The sequence below is a fragment of the Podarcis vaucheri genome (genome assembly GCF_965113315.1).
Source record: "Podarcis vaucheri genome assembly, chromosome: 2".
In the NCBI taxonomy this organism is placed as follows: Eukaryota; Metazoa; Chordata; class Lepidosauria; order Squamata; family Lacertidae; genus Podarcis; species Podarcis vaucheri.
The window spans coordinates 54487160-54501237 of record NC_138760.1 but is presented as its reverse complement, the minus strand read 5'-3'; the positions used below and the strand labels follow the sequence as shown (position 1 = coordinate 54501237).

The 14078-nt window shown below is 41.7% G+C and overlaps 1 protein-coding gene across 1 annotated transcript; it reads right to left on the bottom strand.

Moving 5' to 3' along the window:
* Positions 1–1365: 1365 nt before the first annotated feature.
* LOC309525585 (ovomucoid-like) lies at positions 1366–13839 on the bottom strand (the record flags this gene model as incomplete). The annotated part of the gene is made up of 11 exons (XM_082210932.1): positions 1366–1503; positions 2415–2475; positions 3018–3145; positions 3691–3742; positions 4026–4153; positions 4504–4549; positions 4691–4821; positions 10844–10895; positions 11002–11126; positions 12256–12281; positions 13641–13839. The coding sequence occupies 11 exons, from the start codon at positions 13837–13839 to the stop codon at positions 1495–1497; spliced, it is 957 nt and encodes a 318-aa protein (XP_082067058.1). The 3' UTR covers positions 1366–1494.
* Between the last annotated feature and the right edge of the window lie 239 nt (positions 13840–14078).

The window sequence follows — 14078 nt, the reverse complement described above, 5'->3', positions numbered from 1 at the left end:
CCAATTCACTGAATGGTAAGATAGTGCACTTGATTGATTAGTGGCTTATGGGTGGTACTGGAAGGCAAGAAATTATGCGAGGAGAGCTGCCTTGGAATATTAACCTTCAGAGTTGCTAACATTCTCTCTTGGAAAGTGGTACCCCCTCTTGTCTCGTTACCCACTCAATAAAGCTGGAAGTGATTTACTATGGGGTTTTTCTCCCTCTTGCACTTTTGCAGTACAGAATTTGTGACAAAAAGTTCAAATTTCAAAGAAGGATGTCTCCCCCCCTTTTTTTTGTTTAAATAAACAGCTACAAGGGAATTTGTAGGGCTGCATTGTTAACCTCTTAACAGAACTGTTTCATATCATGAAATCATGAGAATTCTCTAGATCAATTAAAATAACAAAAAAGAAAAAGTGGGAAAGGGGAAATGTTTCACCATCAGGCAGAAGTGGCAGAAGGAGGAGCATAACAACAGGAACACGAGGCCCCTAGAGAGGCCTTTTTAATCCTAATGGATCTGTTAGTAGAGTGCATGTGACTTATCAAAGAGCAGCCCCAAGTCCTTCCCTTTGGACTTTGATTTTTTTCCAGTGAAGGGTTATTTCACCCAAATGTATCAGGGATGGGAGATTACTGCTGGCAGATAGTGTGTTTGGAAATTGGATGAAGGCCAAGCCTTTATTGTTGTTTGATCCTTCCTGCCAATCAGAGTGGGATTCACAGAGGATGCATCCATTCTGAAATTCCTCCCTTTTTTTAGTTGTAACCTCATGGTGAGAGCATGGTGAAATGGTAGGTACAATTCTATGAGTTCTTTGCCCTCCGCTTCCAAGAGTTAAGTGGCTGTATTATTTTACGTGAGTGAGTAGCAATTCTTTGTTGCTCTGGGCTGAAGGAGTCTCAACTTGCTCTAGCTACTGTTGCCATTAATTGTTTGTTCAGCTGTAACTTGTATTTTGGGAATTGATGGTACTCTAGTGCTGCTCTGAACAGGATAATATTGATATTGTTAGATATATATTGTTAAGTTAAATGAGACTTTAAAATCATTTTGAAGGAGTCTTTGAACAGTGCCCAATGTGTCTCTTGGTTGACTCTCATTCTAATAGACATATCATGCTGTTCCCATTCTAATAGACATTTTGAAGGGGTAATCTTGTAAGTATGTATTTGATTCTGATTTCAAGTCAACGGATAATGCTAATGGAAGAAAGGTGCTGCTGTTTTGCTATATTTTATAAATATTTTTTTTAAAAAAGTTAGAACCAAGAATTTTTGAACAAATCCTGTAAATGGTGAATACATAAAAATGACAACTTCGTGGAATGATTCATTCTCAGGGTAGTGTTGATAACAAAACAAAGGCAGAGAATTTAGTTGCTTTGAGTTTATTCTATTAGCAGATCAGGAAAAACTTTTCTTTAAACTAGAAAATAAAGATATTTGCAGAGAGTATCTTTCTTCAGTTTAAAAGTAATTCTTGCTGCTTTCCACTAAGTCTTCTTTCATTCGCCCTGGGAAAATAAAATAAAATGTTAGCATTGTTATATCAGAGAGGTCAGGCCAGACATAAACCCATCCTATCCTCCAGTTCCAAGTTAAGAGATTTCAGATACATAGTACTTTGGAAAACAGGGACTGAGCCTTCAGCTCACTTATTTCCTCTTCCTTTCACCCTGCTTTTCTTCTCTCACACTCTGAGGGCTCCTTCACACTTCTTTTTTGGTCTGAGATTTCCTCAGTTTGTCCCGTGACTTCTAGACATGGGACTGAGCAGGGTGATATTTGTTCCAATTCAATGTTAAACCACAGGTTTCCCCAGAGAAAACAGCAGGACCAAATTAGTTAGCTGCTTTATAATGAACAATAATATTAGTTTGAAGGGTTTGTGGGACCATGCAATCTCTAGGCTTGCTCCTCCCCTGAAAAAAGAAAAAAGGGGAAAAGCATGCTTCATGACCACCGTCCTCATCGTCTGGGTATTTAACCACCGTAAGGCAAGATTCTATATGCAATTGCCTACCAAGGTTCATGTGTTATGTTGGCACAAAAACTGGAGAAACTGGAGGATCTGCAAATGTGTAAGTGTTTTGTAAGTGGCAACACTTGTCTGAGCTTTTGACATAGTGCAAAGAGTGGTGTTTTCATTTCAGTCCTAAGGATTCAGATAACAACTCAAAGCCAAATGACTTGAAGGCATGTGAGGCTGAATAATGGTTGAATACCCTTTTTTTTTTAAGGATTAGAATGTGCCAAATTCCTTGAGGCTTATTATTCATAATAAGTGAATATGTATTTTGTCGTGTTTTGAGACCCTCTTTGAAGGGGAAGTTTTTATTTCTTGAATGCCTAGGAGATTACATTTGGAAGGGGTACTGAGGAGCATTATCCCACATCAGGAAATTATGTTAGCAAGTGGATTCACCTTTTGCCCCTGTTCCTCACAGGGCCCTGCATGCTTTATCGTTAGTTTGCCGCCACTTTTCCTGAAAAAGAAAGTGATAATTTTTTTGGCATGGAGACTACACAGTCCAGTTAGTAATATTGACATGAGATGTTTGCAGTGTATTGTTCCCAGATGTACCAAGGACTTATCTTCCAACCGTTTCCCTTTTGATCCTTCTCTAGGAAATGTCTAAAAATTTAAGAGGAAAAATAGCCCCATTTACTCAAATACTGTTTCCCCCCTTTCCCAAGGGCCTTTACACTACATGCTTATTTTCCCTAGAGCATCCTTAGATGCACCAAGGACCTCCCCCTTAAGTAAATCCCAGTGATTTAGCTTGCATTAATCTAAGTCTTCCTTTTTTCTCCAGGAAAAACAGCATATTCATGTACTAAATTCATAGCTAGGCATTTTGAAATGTATAAATTGTATGCTTTCTTTCCAACAACAGCTTTATTACTTTCTTGTTGTTGTTGTTTTTATTATTATTGTTGTTTATTAGATTTTATTTTTTTTACCAAGTAGCTCAAAGTGACTTACATTAAAATATTTTCATACACTGGTTAACAGAAATATACCCACCTTTTGGCATCACAAAACGCACACTTGTTTGGATATGTCACACCATCACTGCCACAGACTTCTGCTAATTCATATGTGCATATAGCAGGCTTGCCCTTAGGTGGAACTGGGAAGTTACTGCACTCATCCTGTGAAACCAAATACAGAATGTTTCCCCAAACATCCCTTATTAACATGAAAAGGTTCATGATGTGCAACACAAGATTTGTGAATTCTACATTTTAATATAAACCCCTGATTTTCCGTGAGGAAGCAAGTAGATTCCACGAAGAAGCAAAAAGGCTCGTCTTTTCAAAGCCATGACAGAGCATTCTAAAGACATCCATCCCTTCACAACAAAACGTTTCCATATCATAAACCTGATACACTGAATTGCATTGGCCAAAGATGATGATTTACAAAGAAGGTGATGGCCAGCATCATATGTGGAAATGGATAGGAAATTATTTTGCTAAAATGGGAATGGATTAAGGAGATACTTACTTAATCTCCAGGGCCACACTTGCAAAATCATGCACATCTGTGTGATCTCTCCAGACTCTCACTACTATTTTCCTTTTGGAAAAGGTTGTATTTCCATTGAATTCTCCTGTACTAATTCAGCCTCTTGCATAAAGTGTTTAGTAAGAAAAGCATAAGTTGCCACAGAGAATTATAAAGCCAGTTGATTTACCTTTTCCTTACACGGACCCTTGTGGCTTATTGTGATAGTGTTTCCACTTTGTCTGAAAAAGATGAGATAAATTTGTGGAACTTCAACATGAAATACATGATCTGGTCAGTTGTGTTGACAGTGGATGTTTTTATTGCATCCTTCTCAGATGCATCCAGGGGTTAACTCCCTCCTCCTTCTGAGAGTTCTAATGTAAAATTGAATTTCTTACATGTTTTGTACATATTTTGTACGTATTTCATACATATTTCGTACATAGTTTGAACTAGAAAAATGATTCCACTAACCCGCAGGCCACTTTTTGTTACAGAAGGACCTTTATTTGATCTACTCACCTTCTCGCATGGCAAAATGCACACAAGTTGCCATATGTCTGACCGTCACTGCCACAAACAGGTTTCCATTCCAATGTACATTTAGGAGCCTGGCCCTTAGGTGGCTCTGGGAATTTACTGCACACATCCTGTGAAAGAATGCATACTGTTGGAGGTGGCCTTTGCTCATGTTCCCAGTATAAAATCTGTCTAAATACCTGTATGGCACTTGAGTAATTAATAATAGCACAATTAAGAGTACCTTTGGGCGGCATTCAGCGCTGCACTATTATGAACGTTCTGTCTGTGCAAGTCTGCCAAATGGAATCATCCCCCCTTGTTCCCCCCCCACATGCTATTCTTGGGGTTCTCCCAAACCTCTGTGGAGCCAATTTAAGGGGGCGCAAGAGGAGGGGGGAGGGAATACTGTTGCACAAGCTGACAAGGTTCATTAAGTGAATCCTGCCCAATGATCTGTAAATCCAGAATTCATCTTTACCTTACATTCTCCTTCATGCTTTATGTCAAGAGGAACTTCACTGTCCCTAAAACAAACAAACAGAATATTCATGTGCTCAGAATATTTGTGCATGGAATGAGCCTGTGGCATTATGCCTATAATACATGCTCCACATTGGAGGATCTGTCATTTCAGCACCTGACAAAAAGTTGGGAAAGTCACTGACCTCTTTGCTGCACAGAAGAAACATAAGTTTGCATAAGTGACGCCATTGGTACCACAGACAGGACGGTATTCCTTGGTACACACAGTTGGTTTGCCCTTCTCTTGTTGGGGGAACTTACTGCAGACATCCGGCTAAGGAAATAGTAGCAAAGCACTTAGTGATTGAACACAATCTTTACAAATAACACATCTTTATTCCTCAGCCAAAGGCCATTGTCAGTCACCCAGTAGTACAATAACAAAGCAGCATGCCATTCAAAATACTATTAACAAACCCAAATATTAATTCAGTATACTAATATCAACAAGACATGTAAACAAAGAAAATTGTACATGCACTACTGATATTAGTATATTGCTTTGAAGGAAGAACAACATACCCACTGACTGCTATTATGGAAAGTGCCAGATACTGAGGGTTTTGAGCTCTAAGGCCAACTCTAAGGCTTCTGGGTTTGCCACAGTTTGACTCCAGATGCACGTTTCTTGGGCTCCACGAGATGCACACTTACCGAAGGGGTGAAAATGGGGGTTGTAAGGCTTCATAACCCCTCAGAAGGTTCAGGAGGGCTTCCAGAACCTAGAAGAATTTGCTGTGGCATGGAAAAGGTATCCCAAAAGCGGACCAAGAGGTTTGGGAAGGAGACCACGGGCGTGGGTAACAGTGTTCCTTCCCCCCAGTGAGAAAGCCTGATATTTGGAGTTCCGGGTTAGCGCGATCGGTCAATGGCGGATTCCCTCCGAGCTCCGGAGGGAATCGGCTCTACTGAGGACGGGTCCTGCCGCGGCGGCGATGCGGGGACCCTCAGAAACCACAGGCACGGAAGCCTGTGGACCTGGTGACTCGGCGGACACCATTTGCGCCCCCCGACCCACAAAGAAGCCTTTTTAAAGGCTTTGGAGAGGGTGCAGAGAGCGGCGCGATGCTGTGAGTAGACCGCTACTTCGGTGGAGTGAAGCCGCGAGCCATGGCCGGAGAGCGCTGACTTTTTTCCTTGAACATTTGGACTAAAAAAGAAAGAACCCGTGAGTAGTAAGGAATTTGGATTTAAAAATCTCTTTTTTCTTGAATTTGGAATGATCGGGGGAGCGCTCCCCCTTTCTGCAGATATTTAAAGCAAGAATTGGATAACTAAGGTGGAGAGACTATCTATCTCTTTGTGAGACAAAAGTTATTAATTTCACAATTGGCATTAGAAGTTTTGTGCTGGAGGATGAGAACAGAATTTTAAAAGTTGATGTGAACCCCCCCCCCCCGGATCCGGGAGCGATCCGTGAGTGAGCCTGCTGAGATACACAAAAAGTTTGACAGCTGTCAAAAGAGCTGTCAAACGAGCTTTTAAAGCTAGAAAAATTTGTTATTTACTATCTTTGAGACTGGATGAGTTACATTTGATCTTAAGCTGCTGGAAACAAAGAAGAAAAAAATAAATAAAGTTACTGACTGTTGGAGAAGGAATACTAAGTAACCAGAATCCCTCTAGGGGGGATTCTGAGACATTACAATGGCTGCAGATGGAAAATTACAAGCAGAGTTAGAAAAAATGTTCTTTCTCGTGGGAATGTTACAAGACTAGAACACAGCTATGGCTACAAAACTTGCGACCTTGAATTCTAAAGTAAATAATCCTGCTGACTTTGTTAAGGACTTGACAAAAAACAACTCTGCAGCTGAACCAGAAGAGATACTTTCAGAACTAGAGGAAGAAGGAGCGGAAATATTGCTGGTGGAAAGGGCCAACCAGAAGCCTACAATTGTGGAATATAAAGAAAACAAGGAAATTGTGGATTACAAAGAAAATAAGATTCGGATGATGAGAATTTGGACTGAAATTGAGTATGAAGTAGGGAGTGATCCCTTTATGGAGATGAAAGGGGAAGCCTTTGGGACATTTGGATCATGGGGACTTAAAAGAAGCAAGAAATATGATTGGGGCTCCCTTTTGGAATATGGAGGACTGGTTGGAAGAAACTTGGATCCTATTGGGAAAGAGCTCCTTCGAGACCTGATGACCAACATAAAGGACTATCAACAAAATCGGCGGAGAGGGACTGATGGGGACTTGAAGGCCTCGGACGTGAGAAATCCAGGCTAAGAACTGATATTGTGGACATTTTTTTGTTTTGAGGGATTGTAACCAGGAAAGAGGGGGGGGGTGAGAGTTTTTGAATCCAAAAGGAGGAGAATTTTATGATGTTTAAGTTTAGTGTGTCTAGTAACTAATATTTAAAATTGGGAAATTTGTGGAAGGGAACTTAGGTCGACCTTAGAAAAGGATGTTAAGATTAGAATTGATGTATAAGTTAAAATTGGTTAATTAAGAAGAATCAAGTAAAAAAAAAGACTATAATAATATTTTGAAGATGAGAGTAAGAACTTGCTCAGCCAACTATTGGAATTAGGATGTATGAAGGGGTGGTGCGGGGAAGTCAGAGAATGGGGTTAAGAAAGTAAGGTTTTGAAATTATGCAGGTTTTGAAATTGTCTCTGTGTGTTTGTGATGTCAATGTAAAATGTGAAAACTCAATAAAAAATTATTAAAAAAAAGAGAGAGAAAGCCTGATATTTGGGTTGACCTGGCGGCAGAACTTCCACAGAACATTGACGTATTTAGATATCTGGTTAGTGTGGCTAAACTTTGAAAAACGGTATTAATGACTTTTTATATTAATTAAATTAACGCAAGCTCTGCAGCTGTGTAAAAACTAACTGGAAGAACTTTGTTTAGTCAAACAGTCAGTTGCTGACCCAAGTGAAAGAGGGGGTCAATCCAGAGGTATATAGAAAACAGTGCCAGAAGAAAGCCAAGGTCAGGAAAAGAATTTTATTTAAAGGAGGTTGGAAGTGTCAGCATAGATTAAAACAATACCGGATAAGAAATAAAAGAAATTGGAGAATGGAATATTCCCTCCCCCCTCCACAATAACAGAAGCTTACCGTATGGCACTTGAGTAGGTAATAATAACACAATTAAGAATATTTAAAACCTTTGGGCGGCATTCAACGCTGCACTATTATGAACGTTCTGTCTGTGCAAGTCTGCCAAATGGAATCATCCCCCCTTGTTCCCCCCCACATGCTATTCTTGGGGTTCTCCCAAACCTCTGTGCAGCCAGTTTAAGGGGGCGCAAGAGGAGGGAGGAGGGAATACTGTTGCACAAGCTGACAAGGTTCATTAAGTGAATCCTGCCCAATGATCTGTAAATCCAGAATTCATCTTTACCTTACATTCTCCTTCATGCTTTATGTCAAGAGGAACTTCACTGTCCCTAAAACAAACAAACAAACAAACAAACAAACAAACAAACAAATGCTTAGAGCCACCAGCCCATAACAAAAACCCTCGTAATGTTCATGCATGGAAGGGGCTTGCAGCACTGTATGCCCAGCACACAATGAGAGATCTGCCATTAGAGCTCCATCGATTGAAAAATTTACTGGCCTCATTGCTGCCCAGAAAACCCACTTGTTTGGATAAGTAACTCCACAGATAGGATGGTGTCAGGGAACTGACATCGGAGCCAGAGGCAGAGGGAGGCTCCCAAGTAATGCTGGAGAGGGACCCAGCAGGGAGAAAGGCAGCTCGTTAACTGGGGAAGGAAATCAACGCAATACCAGTGATAAAGGGGGGCAGATGGGGGAATCGGCGAGAGGGCTCCAGGACTCCTCGCTGGACACCAGCGGGGATAGCACGGGTCCTCCGCTACCCACACCCTCCCTGCGCAGAAGACTTCCGCGCAGGGAGAGTAGGAGGAGACTTGGCGTCAAACAGCTTTTATGCTGGAAAAGGTTTAAGAAACGCCCACTGACGGATTCTGCTAGCGACTGAGGCAGCCACGAAGTGAAGGGCTGTCCAGACAGAAAAAGGTTTAACAAGGCAACATAGCCAGGAGTGGCGGCAACTTACACACGAGCAACCCCTATATTCATTACAGATGGTAAGTATCTCATGTGCTCAGAATATTTGTGCATGGAATGAGCCTGTGGCATTATGCCTACAATACATGCTCCACATTAGAGAACCTGTCATTTCAGCACCTGACAAAAAGTTGGGAAAGTCACTGACCTCTTTGCGGCACAGAAGAGACATAAGTTTGCATAAGTGACGCCATTGGTACCACAGACGGGACGGTATTCTTTGGTACACAGAGTTGGTTTGCCCTTCTCTTGTTGGGGGAACTTACTGCAGACATCCGGCTAAGGAAATAGTAGCAAAGCACTTAGTGATTGAACGCAATCTTTACAAATAACACATCTTTATTCCTCAGCCAAAGGCCATTGTCAGTCACCCAGTAATACATTAACAAAGCAGCATGCCATTCAAAATACTATTAACAAACCCAAATATTAATTCAGTATACTAATATCAATGATACATGTAAAGAAAGAAAATTGTACATGCACTACTGATATTAGTATATTGCTTCGAAGGAAGAACAACTTATCCACTGACTGCTGTTATGGAAAGTGCCAGATACTTTCCTCATCCTTTTCTTGATCTCATATTTAGTTGGTTGGAACTCAAGAAACCCTTGGATATTTTTTTTTTAAGTGCTACTATTTAAATGAAGCTCATGATAGCATTCTATAAGAAAGAGCAAACAGAAAATATTCTGAAAATATCCATTCATTGCCAGAGGTTTGTACTGTGGTGCTTTATACATCAATACAAGAGGGCATGCCTATTTCATCTGTTTTTTGAAGCAAAGCAGCACATGGAATTAAGTCATCAAATCCTGGAATCATAGGTCTGAAAGGGAGCTCTAAGGTGCTGCTGTTGATGCAAGAAATCTACTGTGAAAGCGTCCCTGGTAGGTAGCAACAGAAAACCTGTACTGTACTTCTAGTACAGGAGTACAGAAGACCTGAAGAATGCCCAATCTTTTACAGGGGTGGGGTGCGCCCACATGCAACTCCAGTTGTCCCCTTCATCCAAATCAGATTTATCCACCCACAGTTACCTCCAATTGAACTGGAGTAAGCCTCAACTTCTTTTCCTTTCTCCATCCCAAAACAGCCTGCTGACACCTGCTCAGGATTTCAGCAGACTCGCTGGGACTCAGTGGAGGAAATGAGATAGTGTTGTTGTGTGTCGGCATGTCGGCTAGAAGGGCTGTCTTAGACCGTCTTGGCATCAAAAATAAGGGTAGCTATCTTGGCTCATAAGAACACCGCCAAAGCCCATGTTAAGGCAGCACCAAAATGCCACCAAAATGTGCAAGCTTTCAAGTTGTCCAGAACTTTTCGCCAGGCTGGATGGTAAACAGAGCCAGGGAAGGGGCGTGGGGGAGAAAGTTGGCTTCTGGAGAGCTATGCAATCTGCATCTGGTTACAGTCCCAAGATGGCAAGGAAGCAGCCCACCCCAAGCCCAAGCTTCCAAGAACCTTTCCCAAGGTTTTGTCATTTGAAAGCTGGCTGTGTTACAGGTCCCTTTAACAAACACTTCTTGGTGCAGAAATGGCCATTTTCTAGGCTGTGTGCATCCTGCCTACTTCTGAATTTGCAAGATGTGACGGAAGCCGGAACAACAATCTGCTACTCTTCCTTATCACAAACAAATATCTGGAACTAACAGTACAGACTATGATGAAGCTCGGTCCTTGCCAAAGTAATTTACGTAACCATCAAAGGAATTAAACACAATACGTAGTCCTCTTTCAGTTATTCAGTCACTTAACTTGGAACATTTAATTTGTTGCTGCAGAATGCAGCGAGTTTCCCAAGCCCATTAAATTCTGCACAGTTCAGCAGGGTCCTGTCTTTGGAATCAAAGGTGTGACGTATGGAATATCTCTTTCTCAAACATATGGCTGAAACAATGCACATACACGGAACACAATGCAGATGCAGCCATGATTTGGAAGCTGCAAAAGGGAGGAACACCAGGAACAGGAGAGAAAGGGGCTCAAGGCACCCAATGGCTGTAATACAGAGCAGAGGGGAGCATTTGCCTAAAATTGCTGGCCATGCGGGAACAGATAAAATGTGATGGCAGGGTGGGATTTTTTTTTAAGCACATGACTGAGATAATATGGGATTCCAGTTCTCCACAGATTGCAGTTTTGCACACAGGTTGGAGAAATATACAGTCCTGTGTTCTTTATTGCAACAGTATCACTGCTGTTAAAAAGTAACCTATTAGTAGTGATTACCTTTCCTTCACATTTTCCATCATGTTTTATATGAACGTGAACTCCCGCTGCCCTAAAAATAAATTGGCACTGTTATATAAAAATAAAAATAAAAAATGAATCAAATGACATGTTTCATCAAAGAAATGGTAGAAACAGCTGTGTGAAGATTTACTCACTGGTCTGCGCAGAGTGCGCATCTGTTAGGGTAAGTCACACCATTAGTGCCACAGACAGGTTTATAATCATCTGTGCAGAAAATCTGGCCACCTTTCTCTGGTTTGGGAAACTCGATGCATTCATCCTGCCGAAGGCATTATAAGTATTATTTCACATTGATAAATATGTTTATTATATTTCAGTATGCCTATTCCTCTGCTGTGAAACCTTCCTGCAAACCAGCACAGTCTGTTGTTGTACACATCTTCATCTTCCCCTTAAAATATTGTGCAACCTCTCCTTTTTGAGCATGGAAAGATGGTTCATTGCTGTCAAAAGAGTGAGCATAAAAGAGCAAGCCAATGGTGAGAGTGCAAATGAGCAAGGCCCCTGGAGTGTTTCAGAAGCGGTCTAAAGTTGCAGACCCCAGTTTAATTAGGGTAAATCTACTGAGCCAGGAAAGGGATGTGGGTGGCGCTGTGGGTTAAACCACAGAGCCTAGGATTTGCCGATCAGAAGGTCAGCAGTTCAAATCCCCGCGACGGGGTGAGCTCCCGTTGCTCGGTCCCTGCTCCTGCAAACCTAGCAGTTCGAAAGCACATCAAAGTGCAAGTAGATAAATAGGTACCGCTCTGGCAGGAAGGTATACGGTGTTTCTGTGTGCTGCTCTGGTTTGCCAGAAGTGGCTTAGTCATGCTGGCCACATGACCCGGAAGCTGTACGCCGACTCTCTTGGCCAATAAGCAAGATGAGCGCCGCAACCCCAGAATTGTCCGTGACTGGACCTAACTGTCAGGGGTCCCTTTACCTTTACCTTTACAAAGAGGTTCAAGAAACAGTCGCAGAATGGAAAGCAGGTGTCTAGCAGTAATCTCTTGTGCTCCCTAAGGAAAAGAAAGCAGTGGAGCACAAAATGCCCAGGTGAGCTGTCTTCCAGGACATTGTGGGCAGCAGAAGTATTACTGCCAGTAACTCAGACCAAATCATTGGCCTAAGCATTAACAGGGGGATTGGGGGGGGGGGAGGTGAGGTGCAGGAATGAATCTAGCTTCCCTGTTCCTTTCTTTTGCTTTTCCAAAATAATCTTTAATTATTGGTCTCATCACCAACAGTCTGATTAGGACTAGAATATGCAAAGCAGCCCATTGTTAGATGGGATCAGGATCTGTGTGCATATGAAAGAACAGAAGAGGAAGGGTCAGTAGTCTCCAAGGGCTTCCTAAATGAGCTTTGAGCAAATATGAACCTTAATTTTAAAAATGGTTGGCACTAACCTTCTGTCCATGATCACCAGAAATCCCTAGAATGGAAATACAGTTCATGTAACATATTTCTATATAAAATGGAGTTATAGGCATTAACTCAAAAAACTAGATTCATAGATCCATAGATCCAAAGGTACATTTGCTGCAGTACATAAGGGATGTGTGGAATTCATTTTTGTTCTCTCTCTCTCTCTGCTTATTTTATAGCCCCTGCTGTCAATATTTCAATAATTGATTAACTTTGGTAGATCAAACATGTTATATAAGGGAATCTCGTGCACTCCACTCAGTGATTGACAATGGGGAAGTGCAAGCTGAGCTTGTGCTCATTGCTGCTTGCTACTAGTCCCATCATGTATGGTGGGAAATGATACACAGAATGTAAGTTCAAACTGCAGAGAGGCTGTGTAGGACCCATCCTTGTCCCATTTTCCTACCATTCATCTGGGGTTACCCCTACAGCTTCCCTATAGTTTGGAAATAACAAATTGTGACTCATTTCCCACTAGACATCATGGGATTTGTAGTCCCCCAAAGGAGAACTTGTTATCGCCTTTCTCAATGAAAGGCTTTTCCTTCTTCTTGAGGAATCTAGCAAGGAAGACAGCCCTGTATGTGAAGGGCTGCCATAGCCTTGTGTTAGAAACAGTCTTTTCGTCAAAGTGCTGTCTGGTTCAGGACTGAACTGATGATAAAGAAGGGAGAGTAAAGGCCTTTGCATTGCCCATCAATGCTTAGCAGCTGGGGAGGAAACTGAGCAGGCACACCTATCACCTGGTCACAGCCTTCCCTGAAATGATACAATGCATTGTCTTCCCACTGAAATAGGCACATTAAGTTCTTATTGCTAAATGTGCATCTATACATATAAACCAGCAAATGCAAATCAACATCCTATTCCTGCCCTTTTTCTGAAGGATGATGCATTTCATTCCCTCTTGGGGATGGGGGGGGCAGGTGAATGATAGAAATTGATGAGCTCAGAGAAGGTGGAAGGGAAGTGAGCTTTTTCAGATGGAACCTGCAAAATGTCTAAATAACTTTTCTTGAACGCCAGCCCACATGTCACAGTACCTGAGCTCAGAGGAACTGCTTTAATTGCCCCTCTCCTCCCACAGATTGTTCAAAGTGTCAGGAGCGCCCAGCCATTAACAGCAGGAGGAGACCTTTCTGCAAATCACAATTGTAGCTGCAGGTGCTCCCGGCTTCTCTAGGGCTATGTCCCCAAACCTGCTACTTGTGCTCAGAGTTCTAAAAGCCTTGAGGGTCTGGCAGGTCACCTCCTGGTCTAAAGCTACACAGAAATGTATCTAATGGAATCCATGGCCCTGAGCTAATAAAAAGAGGCCAGAAGGTACCACAACCATCAGGGAATAGAATTAAAGGCTACTCACCTGAGAAGAAGAAGCAAAATGCAAGGAAGCTGAAGAGGGTGAAGGCGTGTGTCGTCTTCATAGTGGTATGTACACTGTCGGTTAGTACTAAACCCAGACAATGAACACATGAAACTCTGCAAAGTTCTGGCATATATATATTCTTCTGGGCACATCCTTCATCATGATAAGAGTATGATTTCCAAAGACCACATTTCATGTGACGTATTAAGAATGGATAAGGGAAAATCCCTCCCAGTGAGAACGGAAATGCTAATTACATTTTTTGAATAACATTTAGTCTTTAAAAAACAAACAAACCACAAGCTTTATCACATCAATCACACTGGCAACTGGATAATCACTTCTGACTCTCATCACTTTGATAGGTTTCTGACAATGATCATTTTTTTTTAATCATGGTTTAATAATAGCAATCCGTAATGCTTCTATTCTCAG